The sequence below is a fragment of the Vidua macroura genome, chromosome 6 (genome assembly GCF_024509145.1).
Source record: "Vidua macroura isolate BioBank_ID:100142 chromosome 6, ASM2450914v1, whole genome shotgun sequence".
Lineage (NCBI taxonomy): Eukaryota > Metazoa > Chordata > Aves > Passeriformes > Viduidae > Vidua > Vidua macroura.
In genome coordinates, this window is record NC_071576.1 from 49,685,889 (window position 1) to 49,705,173 (window position 19,285).

A 19,285-nucleotide genomic window follows, 5' to 3' on the forward strand; every position below is an offset into this window, starting at 1 on the left:
GCCTCTGTTATTCCTGAGCTGCCAAAATACTTTTTGGTTGCCATTTAATGGCAGTAAAAGTGATACTTTTACCAGCCTCAAATTATGGGGATTAAAAGATCTTTAGTGTTTCACAAAAGCGTTTTTTGACTCTTTTGCATTGTGGGCCTGATTGTTTGCTGAAGGCAATGAAAATGATATTGATGATGTGTGAGGTCCTGATTTGTGAGGCAACTGTCTCTGCTTAGCTTTTATAAGGGATACAGGCTTCCAGCTAACCTGGGCCATTTTTCCAACCTTAGTAGAGACCCTCCTGATTCCTAATAGTATGAATTAGCACATTCTCACATTAGTTTGATTTTTATTTTTAATGGAAAAATGAAAGGAGTACGATCAATCTTGATGGGCTGGAGTGTTTTCTGCCCACAGGGAATCAATGGGAGACCTTTACAATGTTGGACTTTGAGAGTGGCCAGTCCTGCCTCAGAGTCTCCTCTGATCCATGGGAGCCTGGGCTGTTCCACAGAATGGTCCTGTGCCTTGACACTAATTTATCATCCACCATGACCCCAAGCTCGTGGATAAGGAAGGAATACCCATGGCTGCTACCATCCCGGCACCTCTGGCTTCAGATAAATCACCAAGCTTGGAGCATGACTGCCCCAGGAAGAAAGAAAAGCAACTGCATTGCTCTGCTCAACACATGGCAGCTTGCTCCTCTCCTCTCCACAGAACATTGATCTTCAAGGCCATACATGATTAAAGGAGTGGGAAACATTCCCTGGAATTAGCTGTTCCCTTTTTCTTCTTCCTGCTTAAGGTAAGAGCTGTATAAACTCCCTCTATAATAGTCACCTAACAGAGAATACAATGACTAGTCTGTCATCAAAGTATTTAGGGATGATGATGATACCTAGATTGGTTTTCAGCGTGTTTTTTGTTTTTATTTTACTGTGAGGTTTCTACAAAATCCATAAATCATAGGAATGTGATAAGAAACAGGTCGTAGTTGCTGGTTATTCTTGTCCAGATGCACAGAAATGCCCTGATTGTTTCTTTCCAATGACAACCAGCTCAGGGCTTAACATTTTTCAGTTGCACAGCCAGCTTTCAAGGTTACACATAGATACTGAATGAAACAGAGCCCACTGGTTATTTTTAGAGAGGCTCTAAACAAGAAGCAAATCCCTGGAGCAGTGCTGCCAGAGATGCATAAAGTTCAAATCCAAATTAAAACTGCCTATCTTTGGCTTACATTCCAACTTGAACTTGAGGAAAACTGTGATCTGTAACTTGAACTTTATGACAAAAACTCCTTTGCAATTAGTTTCTAATACCTGAGAACACATGAAATTGGTACAAACACTTGAAAAATAGAACTTGAATGAAAAATGTGAACACTTGTCCAAAAATGTAGTACCTGTTTTTGTGAGTTTTGTATGGTTTCAGTAGTTACACTGGAATTTGGAGAGACTAATTTTTTGTGATTCTTAGTTTCAACACATCTTTGTAAGATCAAGTCCTACAATGTAATTGTAAATTCTGGGGCCAGGAGGAGAAACATGCTTATTTTTTGATCCCTCTAATAATGACCTGTGATGCTCAGGTCTAGGTTTAACAGTGATCACAACAGAATATCAAGAAAGGAGACCCTTTAACAGCAGCATATTTATGCAAAGTAGTGCAACTGAAGCATGTTCTTGATTTCTTTGCTGAATCAGAGCCTGTATCTTCTTCCTGCCAAGGCAGAGATCTAATACCACTCCTGAATGCACTAGTAATTCTAGAAGCCCTAACGAAAGTCAAGATAACACCACAGATTTTATAAATAAGGGTCTTTATTTAGAATACTGTTGAAAACATTCTTGGCAAACACATCGTATAAATATATAAAGTTAAAGTTTGACACAACAAACCAAGCAATATTAAATATTTTTAAATTTCTCCCCTTTTTAAGTTTTTGTTTTGTTTTGTTTTTAATTTCTTTCTTTTGCTCTTTTTTTTTTTTTCTTTTTTTTTTTTTTTTGGAAAGCAACTCTTATTTACAATTATACAAAAGTTTTATAAAAAATGGTCCACAACCTTATTTTGGCCAGAACAGGAAGGATCTATTATGCCACTACTGCTGGAGATTTCTATTTTCCTCCACATTCAAGAGCCTGCTTCCTATTCCCCACAGCCCAGATTAAACACTGGCGATTTCATGGTATACAATTTTATCTCTAGATGTATTAAATAACTTTAGTTTAACAACCAATAAATAACTATGTGTACTTTGAAGTGATACAGGTTTGCAAAGTTAGATAGCTGAAGGAATTTTCAGTGATATTTTAGAATTGGAACAAGTCTTAAAAGTCTTTTCAACCTTAGAAGGCAGGTCTTGATTAAGGCCAAACGGAGCAAATTGGTGCAGTCCAGCTGGAGGGGTCCTTATAGCACTTGGTAGATGGGGTTGCTGCTGCTGTTATCCTGGGGGAGTGGGGTGCAGTTGGTGGGGGAAGGAATTTGGGCTCCACCATCACTCAGACTCACTCCTTCTGGAGGGGAACAGGGACTCCCTTCAGCAACAGTTTCCACTGGAGGCAGTATAGGGCATGTGGAATTATCTGTGGAAATCCTCTCTACAATGCTTGAGAGGCAATCAAGACTGGAAACAACAGAACTCTTCCCACGCTTTGGATCTAAAAAACAGACAAAAAGGTGCTCAGATTATCCAATGGGTAATTAACATCAGTGGGCACTACACATTTGTGGGCATGTGAAGACTCAGAGAAAATGAGTAGTGCTGAAGGACACCAATTACCAGAAAACAGATTGTAATTTCAAAATGGAAGAGAGATCCAACCACGGCATGCTGCTCTGGGGACGGGGAGGATCTAAGGCTTCACTGAGTCCATTGAAAGGGAAGAGCAGATTTGAAATCAGTCATAAATTACTCCAATTTGGATCAATTATAGAGTAAGAAGTCTTCATGTAGAAATGGTTAAATGCTGAAATTAGTTACAGAGAATAACATACTTCTATCCAACTGTTAGATTTGCAAAATGGGAAACACAGCTATAACATATCCCCCTATTTCCAAATACACCTAGAGGAAATGCAGTGCCTCTACCAGCAACAATGGCTTGCTGGTTGGAAAGGCAGGTTCCTCTCTCAGCCCAACTGGACACGGAGCAGGCACAAGAAAGCTGCTGCACTGCCTGTCTCTGTCGCAGTGTTTCACACTGCCCTTAGGGCATGTACTCACCATTTGGGGACTCTGTGTAGTAGCTGCTGTCATAGCTGTTCCTTCTGCGAGAGCTGCAAGGAGGCCCGCTGTACTCCATCTGGGAAGGAGAGAAATCCAAGTGAGGTCAGACTCTTACCCAAATTCCAGGGACCATCTAATTTCATATTTCAGGCTCTGGCCTGCACCATCATTCCAGTCCTGTCTGGAATGCCATCAAGTTGTAGATTCTTTGAGTAAGGAAAAACATGGCTAGAAGGGGGTCCACCCCATAATATTTTAAGTGGCACAGCTGTTCCACAGGAAAGTTACCACCCTTGCGTCGGATGCTGCAGCTTTACAGATGAGATGAGGCTTTCCAGCATTCTGATCAGATACAGCCCTTCATGTATCTTTAGTTTACAACAGGGAGATCTTAGTGTCCTGAGACCTGTGTGAAAGGGGAATTATGTCTTTTTAATTTAGTTTTTCAAGATTTTTCTAAACATGAATTCCTCTTTAAAAGCCTCAGTCTACCCTGTTCCTTTGTATTTCCTTCAGTTTCTCTTCCCATTTCCATTTAATATAGAAAGTGCTCTACAACATTGACTAATGTTTTTTTTTCCCCAATACTTTAATCCACAATCAAATTCCTCTATTAAAAGAGGCTGTATCTTGAAGAGGAATAATTTGTGTAAATCTCTCCAATCTAAGTCTCGTATAATCGCAGATACTCAACTCAGTAACAACTATCCCTACCAGAGCACAAAAAGCAATCTCTTGTCTGAAAGGGCAGTTCATGGCCTATCCAGAGAGCTGTCTTGGACTCTGGTCACCACATCCCACCAGCCCAGAGTCACACCAGAGGCTGAACCTACAGCCCCAGCCAAAAGATGTGGGGTTGAGGCACCCTCTCTGGCACCCACCCTTCTTCTCCCACGCCCATAATGTACAAACAGGACTAAAAGCCTGGATTCTCCTTCCTATTGCTTGTAAATATCTATGGAGGGGATGAAGTAAGTAAGAAGAGAAATGGAGAATCTTTTTCTTAAGGGTCAAGAAGAACAATTCTTGTTGCTTAGACACTCCTCCTGTTGTCATGATGAATGGCAGAAAACAAAACCCAGAGTCTTACCAATTCCTGTGTAACTACCATGTCCTAGGGGGCCCTTGCTCTCTGCTGTTCTTAGAGGATTCAAAGGTAATGATACAGCAGAAGATGGAAACAGAGATGCCTCAGGAGCTACGGGATCACAGGCAATGCCCCCAGGTGCCCATTCCAGGCAGCTTCCCAAAGTTCTCCCCCAGCAGCTTTGCCCTGGCTCCTCTAGGACATGGGGAACCTGCCTAACTTCTTATCCCAGGGAACAAAATGTGTATGAGATTCTTCTTCTTTCCCAAAGATCCTGCCATGTGGGGACCCCGCCTCCCTTCACTGCGAGTGCTCAAGGCATGAGAAAGGACTTTGTCTTCTGCCTGGGGAGGTACAGAAGGCAGCTGCTATAGGAAGGGCAGGAAGAGGTGACTTGACCTGCTCAGGTTTGGACCAACAGCGTCCAGGGCACCTTGGTGGCAGGGAGTCCTCCCTAGGGCACTCACCATGCCATCGGAGCAGTTGGAGCGGGGGCTGGAGGCGTCCGATTCCCCACTGTAGTGCTCCAGCACTGGGTAATAAGCGTCCTCCTGCTCCCGCAGCAGGGCCTGCAGACTCTCGATGTAGCGGATGGCGTTGCGCAGGATCTCCACCTTGGGCAGGCGCTGGTTGGGGTTGGTAGAGGTGCAGCGCTTGAGGGTCTCGAAGGCCTCATTGACCTTGCTGAGCCGCCGGCGCTCCCTCATAGTGGCAGCCTTACGGCGGTCAGCGTTGGTGGTCTTCCTCTTGCACGCCTTGCAGGCCCACAGCAGGCAGCGGCCAGCCTGGTGGTGCCCGCTGGGCGCCCGGATGTGCTCCTCCTCATGCCCATGGTGGTGCCCGTGGTGGTGCGGGTGCTCCTCGGGCTTCAGCAGACCCCCAACGTGCACCAGCCGGGGATCCAGGTCCTCGAAGAAATGCATGTCTGACGTGTTGAAGCACGGGTCATCGTAGAAGTCATCGGTGGCTGTGAAGGAGCAGAGGGAGCCCTCCGTCATCTCCATGGGGCCAAGTAAGTCCATGGGAGCGCCAGAGGGGACAGCGAGGGGCTCAGAGCAGAGGGGCCTTCGACTGGGCTGCTCTGCGGCCGGGCGGGTGCGCAAAGCCGGGACTGTCGCAGCCTCTCCCAGGTGAGGCCACCAGCGCTGGCTGCTGCCCCGACCCCCTCCGCAGCCGTGCCGGTCCGGGAGCGCCACTCGGGGCCGTATTTATGGCTGAGCCCCTCGGCGCGGCGGGTCGGGACGGGGCGGGTCGGGGGGCGCGGCCGGGCGGGTCGGGGGCCGGGGCGGCGGGGGGGGCGCGGTGTCCCTCAGGGGCAGCGGCAGCCCGGGCGCTCGGATGCGCGCAGGGCTGCATTTCCCCCGGCTTTTTTTTTACCTTTCTCAGCAGCCCGCCCTGCCGCCGCGCCAGGGAGAGCAGCCGCCCCGATGCCCGAAGGTGTCGGGTGCCGCCGGCCGCTTGCTCGGGGGGACACACCGAACATACCGGTGACAGCTCCGCTGGTTCCTCACAGGGAAAAAGCCCCCAGCCCCTGGGCAGGTCTGTCTGCGGCTCCACGGCCACAAGGGTAATTACTGCGGGGGCGTTCGTGGGGGCGGGCGGCTCCAGGGGACACCGCGGACAGCAGGGACCGTGCGGGACGGCGGGGAAGCGGGGACACCGCGGAGAGGCGGGAGGTGCTGGAGAGAAGGGAATCAGGAACATCGCGGAGAGGCGGGAGGTGCTGGACATAGGGGAAGCGGGGACATCGCGGAGAGGTGGGAGGTGCGGGGCAGAGGGGAAGAGGGGACACCGCGGAGCGGCGAAGATGGGAGCGGGAAGCGGCAAAACGGGCAGGTGGTGGCCACCCGGTGGCGCTGCGGGCCTGTCCCAGTGGGAAGCGCCGCAGTGCCCGCGGTGCGCCAGCCTTCCTTCCCTCGGGAACCCCTGCGAACTCCGGCATTCCGGGTTCCTCTTCCCGCTCTGTTCACCTTCACTCGGAAACCTTGGGAGAGATGGATCTCAGTCCGTACCGTGGCGTTGGACGGCTCGCGCGATAAGGATTTATTTCTAACAGCGGGATAGTTTGGAGCTTGGGGAAATGGGATGGGTTTTGGTAACGCCTCTCAACGGTGCCAGAGTTTTTACTCTGTTTTTTTGAGTATCATTTTAGATGAGAAATTAGGTTCCTCTCAGAGGAATTCAGTAATTCAACTATGTGATTTCACGGACTTAATCATTAAAATAGTAGTGCATATATTTAATGTCCCAAAACCGAAAAATAATTTCTGTTCTGCAGTTATAAATGTTGGCAAAATTTCAGCTCATTCAAAATCAGCAGCAAAGCTCTGTTTTCAGTGGGACAAGGGGCTGACTGACAGAATCACAAAAGGTAAAAAACATCCATCAATGATCAATTCCCAGTCCCTGTGCCTATGATTTCTCAGATGGGCTGTCATGACGGTGGCTTCTTTTGTTATTACACGATTTGTTTTTTGGCAAAAATTCCTAATCTGCACTTCTCATTTTCTACTTACCTAAATATCTTTGAATACAGACCAAGATAAGAACTGTAAGTTGCATTCTGTCAGTATCTCTAAAAGATAAAACTTTTATTTAAAGATAAAACTATATGTAGAAATTCATTTTTTCAGTGTACCCGATACTGAAAAGCAATATGTCCCAAGGAGGGAGATCAGCTACTGGCCACCCCTACACATTTAGAAATGTATCTCCCAGCTGTTTCTGAGAGGCAGAGTAGCAATTTTGTTGAGACACCTCAATGTTATTGCAGATGTTCTTTGATCCAGAAGGAATAAAGATAATTGGTTTTAAATCTTTATTGAACAGCTAACAAAGTAAAAATAATTTGTATTCAAAGTAGTGCAAGGTATACAATAATGTAGAATAAATTTAAATGAGAAAGAGGTTTATGCTGTAACAACTGAACATGTAAAATGGGATATCAAGGCTTTGTGCTGGCAGTGTGACCCACTCAAGACACTTAAACTCTCTCCAGACCATTGGCTTAATTTTTGTCAAAACGTAATTTTACCTAATATTTAGTCATTATTATAGCCTATTCTGCCTCTGTGTGTTTGTAGCTTATATGTGACTCCAGGAAAAGACACTCAGGGACTTGAGTGAGTAGGGATTACCTTGGGCAAAGTGGTAACAAACAGTGGGGCTTGGACAAGCACTACAGGGAGTTTGCCAACAATTGCCCATGAATGTGGGCTCAAGTGCATGAATTCCTCCTAGTGAAAAGGTCAGGAGAAGGCTGTGACCAAGTAAATTCCACACAGTAGTCTTTCAGTGAAAGTGCCCTTGAGGACACCTTCCTTTGGGTTTGGACATGCTGGTCTCCAGACATCCCATCCAATCCTAACAATTCTGATTTTGTGATTCCCTGCTAGTGCCACCACTAACATCCACTTTCCAGTGTAATTCCCCAAGACAGGTTTGTCCAGAAAGATGTTACCATGTACAGTGAGGCCTGAAAAAAAAGTTCTTGCAAAGAACAAACCCTGAGATGCTCTTCTCAGTTTTGTGTGGCCACAGTGGAGAGGATGAAGGACAGAACAATCTTCACTTGGAGACTTTCAAGGGCACTCCTAACTGTGAGAGCAGGCCACCATAGGTAGTGCTTATGGCAAGCATTTACAAGGATTCCATTTTTAAACATCTCTGAAAGCCTCTGGGGCTGTAACTCAGAATTTCACTAAAGATTAGGTCTCTCCTGATCTTCCGGTTTGGATGCTATGTTTAGGGTACTGGTGCTGCATTAGCTATTCAGTTTTCCCAGGTTGTGTGTTTGGATTGTTTGGGCACTGCTTTGGTAGTACAGATACAGAGAGTGTGGCTCAAAAAGCATTCAGCAGAGAAAGAGAATTTGCGAAGTTTCTGTAAGAGCTGTTGCCCTTAACCTATTCTACATTCAACCTTGATAGATTATTTTTCAGGATGTGATTGAAAAGGAAGCTGGGAAGGCAGAAGCAGATTGTACTTGCTACACTTAGAAACATGGATAGATTAATCCTGTACACAACTGACAGGTATTGTTAAATCTGAGACCATATTCACAAATGTGTATGCCCTCTCAGCAGAAGTAGCATGTGGACATGAAGAGCTTATTATCTACAGTAACTGATTGATTTCTCTTTTCTTTTTCAGAAGATAGAGGCTGATTTTGAGTTTATCTGGAATTAACAGAATTGTCTTTAGAGGCAGAGGGCCCAGAACATGTTCTGGCAAAGGAAAAGGGAGAGAAAAAGACTTATATCCTTAGAGTGTGTGGATGCATTTGGTTAGAAGATGAACATGAGAAGTCTGAGATACAGACATGCACTACTTCATAGAAAAAAAAGAGGCAAGTAAGTCTAGCTCTGAAAAATTTAGAAGTCGGGTTCTTTGTTATGTTGGACTTTGTTAAATGCTGTAAACCATGGGGGAAGCTGTAACTATGTTTCAGGTGATCAGCTTTTAAAAGGTGAAGGTTGTTGTACAAGTAGGTCAAACATTACTAGTAGTACATGAAGTAGTTTTACACAGCACTAGTTTAGAATTCAGTTAATAGCTTTGCTCTGTTCACACTTAGTGGGCTGTATTTTAATACTGAGAGAGACAGATTCCATTGCTCTTATTCATGTTGAGTTGGAACTAATTGTTGAATAAGGTATGCTCAGCATGAGGATGGGTGATGGAATCTAGCCCAGATGGAAATATCTTTTAGAGTCCTGCTGTATTAAGAGCAGCAATTTCAACACAGGCAAATCTAGCATGATTCTAAAAGTGCTTTGAGCCGTACCTGTGGCACTTGGCAGTATTTTTATGGATGAATACAGAAGTTGTTTTAAAGTGTTTGTGTTCCCCATCCCCACCCCAAAGCTGGACCACATTCACAGAAAAGATTGGGAAAACATCTGCATTGTAATTTTCTGACCCGTGTTACAACACCAACAGAAGGTGGGCTTTGCAGAAATTGCTACTTAATTGCTACTCTAGCTCTATCAGAGTTTGCTAAAAATGTTTCATTATGCAGTGCTTTTAGAGTAATGCAGTTTTCTGGCATTTATTTTCACTCTGTCATACTCTTCCATCATGCACAACTTTCTCATATGCAGAAAAATACCGGCACGGTTTTGTACACATATGCAAAATCTCTTGGAGAAGATTACCAGCATGCCTGGGTGGTGAACTGAGGAATACACTGGAGACGCAGACGTGGAACTGAATTTATTTTTAAGCAAAACAGGAGTATCAGCTAAAGTATTACACAAAAGTGTGAGGCAATCTTCCAATGAATCAAACCCCAACTGCAGAAAAGATGTATATAATGACAAAAAATCCCTAACTGCAGGCAGCTGATCTGGCCAGTTGCTCTTCTTAGGTGACCTTGGGAGCCAGGGTACAGAATGAGGCACTCTGGTAGGGGACTAATGAGAGGAATTTGGACACTTCTGCACTTGAACCAAGCTGGCTAACACTGCCCTAATTGAAAGGCAAAACTAATGAGTAGCAATTCTGTCTGATGCAATTCTAGTTAAGTGTACTCTTTTTTCACTAGGATCTCATGCTCCTCCTTGGGACCAAATAGGGAATATAAGAAGTAGCAGGAGTGCCACAGTAATACCTTTAGTGAGCTAGCTGAGATAGGGCTCTGTATCATAATTAAAGCAATCATCCTATGTTAAGTCTGGACAAAGTCCTAGAGTTACTCTCTTCGGTGACACTTGCAAAATATGCCCTAGAACCTCTAAAGTTCTCATCTAATGAGAACTCCTAATTTCTCTCTCATCTGCTTTCTCAGGATGAGAAAAGCCAATTAGGCAATAACTATAGAGAAATCAGCACATTTTCTTATTCCCACTGTTGAGGAAATGTTTGCATCCTTCATCCTGAAGTATACCACTAGAAATAGCTGACCAGTAATTCATTAGACTACTTATTTAAATTGCTACTATGATAGAAATAAGACAAAAAACCCATTGTTTTTGAACAAGTATTTTTAAAAAGTTCATTATTTTACTATACTTGTTAGTAATTAAAAATACCGAATAGTAAAATAAAATATTCAGTAATATAAAACTAGTATTTGGATTTTCTGCCATGTAAAAGTTTCCTTGCACTGAAGGTGCAGTGATTTATTTTTTATTTGTTTTAATAAAATTTATATATATTCTTAAAATAATTTGCACTAACTGATCCTATTAATCATTTAAGAGAGAGAAGAAGCTTAAGAACTTTTGGCTTCCAGGAAGAATTGCATAGATAAATGTGACAATCTAGCTGGCAACCTTGCTATCATTTAAAGCTAATAGTGGTATGGGCTAGATTTTGAGCTGTGATTCAGCAAAGGATGAGGGGATGGGGTTTAAGCAGGAGGAGGGATAGAGCATCATGTCTCCTGAGTTTTGGTCCCAGCTCCACCCTTGGGTCAGGTTTGCCTGAGGAGCTGCCCTGTAGCTGCAGCAGACTGAGCATTAAAGGCCCTCCCTGCCCTGCTTCACCTTTGCTCTTGTGCCATTGTTACACTGTGGCAGCATCGTGGTGCAGTGTATGGTTGCATATATTGGCCCTATGCCATTTCTGTGCTGGGAGCATTCTCTCTGGGGTCGCTTCAGACCTTCTGCAGCTCCTGTGCACTCCTGGAGAGGTGGGCAGGGGCTGCAGTGATCACTAGACTCTGACTCTATGCTGGTCCTGAACTCTTTCTGCAGCCGGTCCATAAAGTAATCCCCAAGACTATTTCTGCCATCTTGGGAACAGTCAAGCCTGCGAGCATTGGTCAGCAGATCTCCCATCAGCTTGATCTTCTGGATTTTGGGCCCAATAAATTGTTTCTTGATAGTGTTTGCACTGTGTGGATCTGCATTTTCAACACTCAGGGTGTAAAGCTCTTCAAAATATCGTAGCATAGTTTTCCATTGTACCATTGCTAGTTCCAGGGCTTTCATCAGACCGACTGCATAATCACAGTTTGGTTTCTGAAAACAAAGACAGAATCGTATTTACTCAAAAGAACAGCTCATGTATCTGTATTCATTAATGGATTCCTGCAACTTAACCTAGTGCTCTAAAAAAAGTTGTACTATGATTTTGCAACAACCACTTCCAGTTTGGAGCATCTATTGTTTTTTTTCAGGCTGTAAACACAAGTGGCAGAACCCAAGCATTTCTTCAAAGAACAGATTTACATAGCAGCAGCTATGCCTGAAGAGGGTTCTTACACCAGGAAACCAAATCATAGAATGGTTGGGGTTGGAAGGGACCTTAAAATCATCTTGTCCCCACCCTCTGCCATGTTCCACTAGACCAGGCTGTTCAAAGGCCCATTGAACCTGGCCTTGAACACTCCCAGTAATGGGGGATCCTCTACTGCTCTGGGCATTTTTTTCTACTGTCTCACCACCCTCACAGTAAAGAGAGACTTCCTGATATCTAGCCTAAATCTACCCTCTTTCAGTTAAAAATTGTTATCCCTCATCTTAACACTGCATTCCCTGACAAAGAGTCCCTTTCTCTATTTCCTGTATGTTCCCTTTAAGTACTGGAAGTCCTAAGCTCTTCCTTGATGCAAACTGAGTATTAAGAAAGGTTTTTGCAATAGCTTTTTTACTTTCTACAGCTTAACTGCTATGATGGACCAGAGAAGAGCATTCTGTATTAACTAATTTGGTAGAGGAGAATCAGCCTCTTGGTCTTAAATTAGGTGGGTTATTTTTTTCCTGAAAACTTTTGCGTTATTCCTTTGTACCTGTGCAAGCCCAGGTTAGATCTTGGTTCAAATTCTGTCATGAGCTGTACTTTAGGAAATCAACTACTGCCCCAAGATGGATGGTTTTTCCTTTTCTTAGGTGCTAGTCATCTCTAAGTTTCCACTTAGGTTCAGTGTGAAGGAGACAAGTGAACTGTTTCAGCACAATTTAATGAGTCATAATCCATTGCAGCATACTGGAAATAGCAGTATCCAGCTGAGTGAAAGAAAAGGGGAAAACTGTCCATATTCTTTTGGGCTGGAAAGCAACCCCATAGAGTCAGGACTGTATGTCTGACAGTTTCTAGGCATCACAATCAAGAACAAAACTGTCTACACAAGAATGCCAGATAAATTATATCTGGAAATCTAATAGTGGGTGAATGCAGAGATCTGAAGTACCAACAATATAATTCAGTAAGTTAAACAGATCACACCTGCTTGAAAATTTGTTGACTACTACCCACCTGGATGGTTTTAGAGCAGTAATGGCCTCCTCTTTCCTGCTGATACTTCATTAACGCCTCTGCGGCTTTTCTCTCTTCCAGAGCTTGATGCAGGAAAAACTTTGAAATATTTCGTAGAGCCACATGTGACTGATCAAAATATTCACCCTAAGCACACAAAACAAGAGTGTTAAGATTTGCCAGATATGGGACTCACCTGCAGCAGAATGTGGCTTTAACAGAACTTGGGAGACCCTTCCAATGGAAGGTGTTTTGTTCACGAAGCACGATCACTTTGGAGAACTTGATCCAATTTCTACAATAAATGAAGTGAGTAGTTGGAGTATAAAATGAAAAATCTATACTTCTACTAGAACTCGTTCTATCTTGTAATCGGTCAGGCAACTGTAGTACTGATGTTACTCTTGCAACAGCAGTTAAGAGTTCTTCAGAATATTTTATTTATGAGTGGTTTGCATGTGTGTGTTTTGTAATTGTGTTTTGTTTTTTAAACATATTCCCAGAACAGGGAACATAAAATTTATCCCTGCAGGCCTACATTCCAATCAAAAGTTAGCATTCAAAGTTATGAGAAAGATGAGGCAAATACCAGAAAGAGAATAAGCACAACTTTGCACCTGTTTATCAGCTTTATTATGGACATGGTATTCCAAAATAATGGATACTGCTACTGAACTATACACCTTCAATATTAGATGTAACTCATGCCTGGGAAGGCATCTCAGGAAGAACATAAATCTGTTGGAGCGAGTCCAGAGGAGGAACACAAAGTTATCAGAGAGATGGAGCACCTCTCCTGTGAGGAAAGGCTGAGAGGATTGGGTTTGTTCAACATGGAAAAGAGAAGGCTCTGGTGACCTAATTGTGTCCTTCCAGTGCCTGATAAGAAAGATGGAGAGGGACTTTTTACAAGAGCATGCAGTGACAGGACAAGGGGGAAAGGCTTAAAACTGAAAGAGCAGGTTTGCATTAGGTATTTGGAAAAAACTCTTCACTGTGAGGATGGTGAGACACCAGAACAGGTTGCCCAGAGAAGCTGTGGATGCCCCATCTGAAAGTGTTCAAAGCCAGGCTGGCTCTGAGCAGCCTGGTCTTGGGAAAGGTGTCCCTGCACATGGCAGGGGGTTTGGAACCCGATGATCTTTGAGGTCCTTTACAAACCAGGTCATTCAATACTTCAGAAGTATTACAACCCTAAATCCTCTGCTGGCCTTGTTCTATTCTGTATGGGAAAGTAACAACTTAAACCACTGCCATATTTAACCATGTTAACAGATCTAATAGCTCTTATATTTAGAATATTTTATCCATGGTATGGCTGTCTCATAAAGAGAAGTATTACAGGCAGGTAGCAAAGGAGAGCCATCAGGTTACACAGGTTGGAACACTGCACAGCTCTGATGGTGAGGAGAATGAGAGGCAGCAGATGGGACTATGCCAAGAACCAAACTGAGGGAGCCACAGCATCCTGAGCTCCTGGTGCCCTGACCATGAGTGTACAACACAGCACAGCTGGTGACCCTTGGACATGTGTGTGCAACACAGCACAGCTTCTGTCCCTTGGACATGCTCTGCACCAGAGTACACATAATTGCACATCGAGCTGTTGGCTTGTAGCCTCCCTAGGAGGGGCAAGCAACAAATATGTGCATTTCCTAAGTTCTTCTGCTTCTGATTGTCTTCTCTGCTTTCCTCTACTACCCTGCTTAAATAGGAAATACTTTCATTTCACCTATGTTCAGAAAGAAAACAATGACATGTTAAACACACAAGTGTATGTTTTTCTCTTATATTTTTAGGGCCTTCTTGGGACAACCTAAACCTGTGACACACATAGACGCATGCAACCATAAACCATTGAAGAGAAAGCACATACTGGAACCTTTTATTAAGAACATTCATTGCTTTATTTGCAGAATCCTTTTCCTCAAGTCACTCATTCCTGTTTCTGTTGACAGCACAGCCAAGATTGAGTGTTTTATAAGCAGTTCCTTAGTGCACGTGTGCAGCACAACTTCAAGTGGAATTCAAGTTAACACATCTGCTTAACTGTTAAGGTAAATCTTTTATGTCAATCATTCACTTTTTAGGATGTTCACATTTCTAGGTTTGATTTATCCACAGTCAATTTCTAACTGAGTTTTCTCCATCCTATCCAGCTGCCAATCACTACAACTTTTTTCTTCCACAGGCTTAACATGTTTTACTGCATACTTAAATTTTCATTGAACTTATACTTGATACCAAACTCAATTGAAAGATCTTGGGAATATACTGAATATATTTTTTGTTGCTTCCCTGTGGATGCTTGCCATCAGAAGGTATGGCATTGATAATTTTGATTTTTTAATTTTAATGTCTCTGTTAAGTTATATGTTTGCTTAACACTTGATAATGTAGCCAGATGCAATTCTGGCATGAATTTGACATGGTATCAATGATACCTTTTATGATTTCATGTCCAAAGTTCATGCCTGTGGAGCAAGAAACCCTAAGCCATCCGCAACGTTCACAGACTATAGTTAACACACGCAGCTATTCAACAAAGTTTGGGGGAAACCCACTCAAGCGTTATACTCCAAAGCTGTTAGCATCTCCTCTTCCTGACCTTTTTCTCCAGGCAAAAGGCCCTCTGTGAATTACCCATAATACACGAGCGCTCGTATCATAGCCAGCTCGTTACGGACTTTCCTCGTTGTTTTCGTGGCCGTGTGGGCGCAGCGGCCGCGGCGCGGCTTTAGCAGGAGCGCTGCCGCCGGCGGGTCGGGGAGCCCGGAGAGCCTCCGAACACCCTGGGTCAGGACACAGGCAGCGCTGTGCCGTCCCAGCCCGACTCTAAACCCTCCTCAACCGGGCTCCGGCACCTCCTCTCTCCTCCGCCGGTGGCTGCCGGCGCAGGGCGATGGGGGCACACGCAGCCCGCCATGCCCTCCCGTGGCCGTGCGCAGCCCGCCGCCTTACCAGCGCTTGCAGGCAGTAGTGCAGCTCCAGCTGTGCGCCGGTGACGCCGCAAAGCGCCTCCTCCACGGAGGGCGGGAAGCCGTGGCGGACGCGGCTGCCGGGCAGCGGGCGGTGCGCGGGGCAGGCGGGCAGCATCACCCGGGGCCGCTTGGAGCGCGGCTCGGCCATGACCGGCGCCGCCATGGGGCCGCCGCGCCGCCGCCGCGCCGTCTGATATAGCCGGGCACCTGGGACACACCTTGCGCGCTGCCGCCCGCCCTCCGAGGGAGGAGGAGTAGGATGATGTGGGTGTGCGGATGCGGGGGGGCCGGCGGGGACCGCCATGGCGCGTGGGGCCCCGGGCAGGCGCGACGGGAACGCGAACAGCTCCGAACATCCCGAGGAACCCGCGGGTGCTGGCAAACAGTGTGAATAGTGAATAACTGACATAAAAGATTTACCTTAACATTTAAGTAGATATGTTAACTTGGCCTCTACTTGTAGTTGTGCCGCACACTTGTGCTGAAGAAGTGGTTATAAAACATTGAATCTTGACTATGAGTGACTTGAGGAAAAGGATTCTCCTATGAGTCTTCTTAATAAAACATTCCAGCATATACTTTCTCTTCAGTGGTTCATGATTACACGTGTACATGTGTCACAGGTTTGGAGTATTCCAAGATGGTCCTACAAACATAAGAGAAAAACATAGATTTGTGTATTTGACATGTCTTCATTTTCTTTCCAAACAGAGCAACACAGCTGAAGTGAAAGTATTTCCTATTTAAGCAGGGTAGTAGAGGAAAGCAGAGAAGACAATCAGAAGCAGAAGAACTTAGGAAATGCACATATTTGTTGCTTGCCCCTCCTAGGGAGGCTACAAGCCAACAGCTCGATGTGCAATTATGTGTACTCTGGTGCAGAGCATGTCCAAGGGACAGAAGCTGTGCTGTGTTGCACACACATGTCCAAGGGTCACCAGCTGTGCTGTGTTGTACACTCATGGTCAGGGCACCAGGAGCTCAGGATGCTGTGGCTCCCTCAGTTTGGTTCTTGGCATAGTCCCATCTGCTGCCTCTCATTTTCTTTGACATCAGAGCTGTGCAGAGCCAGTGTAACCCGCTGGCTCTTCTTTGCTTCCTGTTTCTAATATATTGTCTTTATGAGACAGCAATACCGTGGATAAAACTCTTCTAATGTAAGAGCTGAGCCCTTTTCCGGGCAGTCACATTCAGTACCTCTTGTTCCAGCAGCAGCATCTGAAAGTGTGACCAGGCTGGGCTGAGGCTGGGTGGCTGGTGAGAACATCTAGGCAGAGGCAGTCCTGAGGAGGGAGTGAGCTCTGAAAAGTCCTGGGAATTTAGCAGTGTGTGTCTTGGCTACAGGGTAAATTCTTTAGGCTTTTTGGTTTAGTGCTAAAAATGTTGGTGCTGAATTGGTCCTACCTATGCTTGTTAAACTATCTTCAGTATTTTAGTAAGCAGTAACCCTCAGCTTGTACAGTAACTTCAAAATACATGTTCCTGATTTTTTTCAACTGTTTTACCATGTGGATGGAGCTCGGCATTTCTTGAGCATTTCTTTACATTTAATAGATTCACACCAGTGGAGAGGAAATATGAATAATCTCAACACCCTTCAAAATCAATAATTTTCTCTTCAGTGACTTTGTTTAGTAAGCTCAATGCTATGTGCTGTTTTGTGGAATATTTTCTAGCAGATCACTCCCCCACCAACCCAGGATGCTAAGGGCAGAATCATTTTCCGTTGCCTGTTTTAATTGTTATTGGATCTGACTGCCTAGAGCCCAGCATGCATCATCTGAGAGTAGTCATGTAGAGATATGAGAACATTGCTCATGAGAAACTTAAATAATTCTTGTTCAGTGCCTCCATCTCATATGCTATTCAGCCCTCTTTGTTTGCTGTAATTAGCCATTTTAGTTCTGATTCTTCATGTTTTAGTTAAATTATAAGCTTCACTTAAAAATATCAAACAGCATTTAAGCATTTGGGTAAAATTTCATGTGAGTAATATAACTGTAATGTTTGCAAGGCTAAAATAAGTACCCAAAGTCATTAAATGCCAATATATTGACAAGACACTTGAGCAATGTATGAACTTATTCTGAAGTTCTCAGTAGGCATCCTCTTCTTCACTGTAGCACTAGGGACTTTTGCTGGAAGGACGTACCTCTATCAGCTACCTTTTAGCTCCTTCCATTCCAATTATCCTTGTTTTGGCCTGTAAAGTAGTTGCTAGTGTTTTATTATTCCAGAATTATCCCTTGATTCCCTCAGAGGAGGAGGAAGAGGAGCAAGTGTGGTGCCTCTCTGTGTGTATGGATTGACATCCCAACCTAAATAAATACTTGATTGAATAACTTGAACTGTAGAATAGCAATAGCAAACAAGTTAGCCAGTGTCCCCATGGAAAAGTTTGTAGTTGTATTTAGTTAATTGGGCATTTATTATGGTAATTTCTGAGCATATAATCTCATAGAGGTTTGTCTCTGCATTAATGGGCTCTGGAGCCTTGGAAAACTATATTAAGTTATCCCATTTCAGTGATGGACAGCTAAGAGACAAGGGCAGTTCTTAAGGCCATCATGAAGCTGATCTGAAAACTGACTCTAAAATTCTTTATACTCCATATGTTCATTTTATAAGAACACCATTCAGTTTATTTTGCTTTGTGCTTCATAGAACTAAAGGAAATACACACCATTTGCATCAATTGTATTATGAAAAAGTTCCATGACAAAATAATATAGGGATTCTTGCTACATAGCATGAGGTGATATCACATGCTCTTTGTATCTGGACTGGGGAAGTATCATCTGCTCCAAAAGCTTGTGACTTCAAAAAATGCAGCATTCCAGGGAACTGGCACTTTGTTCAGTTTTTTAGGTACAGCTTTTCAGCACAGAATCACAGAATATTCTGAGTTGGAAGGGACCTACAAGGGTCATCAAAGGGTTGGTTACAGGCACATGCCTTGATGAAAGGTATCTTTTCATTTTTATCATTTAGCATGATTTCGGTACAGTATATTTTAAAGTGTGTTGAAAGTGTATGGCAGCGTGGGAAGCCAAAACACCACAGTGTGGTATACAGAACTACAATTAAAATTCCATCAAAATAAACTCTCTTAGACACAAACCCATACCTTCTCTACTCCTCCCCACTCCTTTTCCTATTTATTCTTTGGCAGAGTGCAGTAGAGAGGACTATTTGTGTCAGTGGGCTTTAGCAACCCTCTCAAAATATTCATTCTTCTCAGCCTACTGTGCAAACATTTTGTTGTATCTGGCCATTTTCTACCCTGATTCTGTCATTTAAAGCTAGATTCTTTTGGCTGCACTTTGTGATCTGGAGTTGGTATTGTTTATTCTTTCACTACAGGTAGTAAGGCTGTTGCTTTTCTCCAGCTGCCATCTGTTTGCTTCTTTCTAGCTGTGATGGGTTTTTCATGTGCTTTGCAAATAGTCTATCTAATGCTGCCAGACTTTTCTCTCATTCAGTGCCCATCAATAGCTATGATGAAAACAGAGGGCTGTGTGAGGAAAAAGTAAAAAACAAATAAATGTGCTATATGTATGCTTGTGAATTGGCCATCTTCATTCATCATTTTGTTTTGTAATTAAGTGAAACCAAAGCTCTCTGGCAGGAAATTAGGAATGATTCATATGAACACCCATTAATTCATGATTGCTTTTATTGGACTTGAAGTCCCTTAACCCATTTTTCTTATGCTTTTCTAGTCTCAACAGGTGCTTCATCTCATTATTTTTTCCCTTTTTTACTTCCTTTGTCCAAGGAGGAAGA

The 19,285-nt window shown here is 44.0% G+C and overlaps 2 protein-coding genes across 2 annotated transcripts; both read right to left on the minus strand.

The window, feature by feature from the left end:
* Nucleotides 1-2,006: 2,006 nt before the first annotated feature.
* MYOD1 (myogenic differentiation 1) lies at nt 2,007-5,338 on the minus strand. The gene is made up of 3 exons (XM_053981560.1): nt 4,784-5,338; nt 3,227-3,305; nt 2,007-2,660 (listed from the first exon to the last, which is right to left on the minus strand). The coding sequence occupies exons 1-3, from the start codon at nt 5,336-5,338 to the stop codon at nt 2,410-2,412; spliced, it is 885 nt and encodes a 294-aa protein (XP_053837535.1). The 3' UTR covers nt 2,007-2,409.
* A 4,177-nt stretch (nt 5,339-9,515) lies between these two features.
* LOC128808802 (ferritin light chain-like) lies at nt 9,516-15,654 on the minus strand. Its single transcript, XM_053980356.1, has 3 exons — nt 15,480-15,654; nt 12,519-12,665; nt 9,516-11,281 (listed from the first exon to the last, which is right to left on the minus strand). The coding sequence occupies exons 1-3, from the start codon at nt 15,645-15,647 to the stop codon at nt 10,778-10,780; spliced, it is 819 nt and encodes a 272-aa protein (XP_053836331.1). The 5' UTR covers nt 15,648-15,654; the 3' UTR covers nt 9,516-10,777.
* Nucleotides 15,655-19,285: the final 3,631 nt, after the last annotated feature.

Excerpts from the sequence above, each read along its gene's own strand:
- MYOD1 (XM_053981560.1), bottom strand. The coding sequence starts at position 5,338 with ATGGACTTACTTGGCCCCATGGAGATGACGGAGGGCTCCCTCTGCTCC. Across the intron at positions 3,306-4,783 it reads CCAACTGCTCCGATGGCATG|ATGGAGTACAGCGGGCCTCC; the intron begins GTGAGTGCCCTA and ends TCTCCTTCCCAG. Across the intron at positions 2,661-3,226 it reads CTACACAGAGTCCCCAAATG|ATCCAAAGCGTGGGAAGAGT; the intron begins GTGAGTACATGC and ends TCTGTTTTTTAG.
- LOC128808802 (XM_053980356.1), bottom strand. The coding sequence starts at position 15,647 with ATGGCCGAGCCGCGCTCCAAGCGGCCCCGGGTGATGCTGCCCGCCTGC. Across the intron at positions 12,666-15,479 it reads ACTACTGCCTGCAAGCGCTG|GGTGAATATTTTGATCAGTC; the intron begins GTAAGGCGGCGG and ends TTGTGTGCTTAG. Across the intron at positions 11,282-12,518 it reads ACTGCTCTAAAACCATCCAG|AAACCAAACTGTGATTATGC; the intron begins GTGGGTAGTAGT and ends CTTTGTTTTCAG.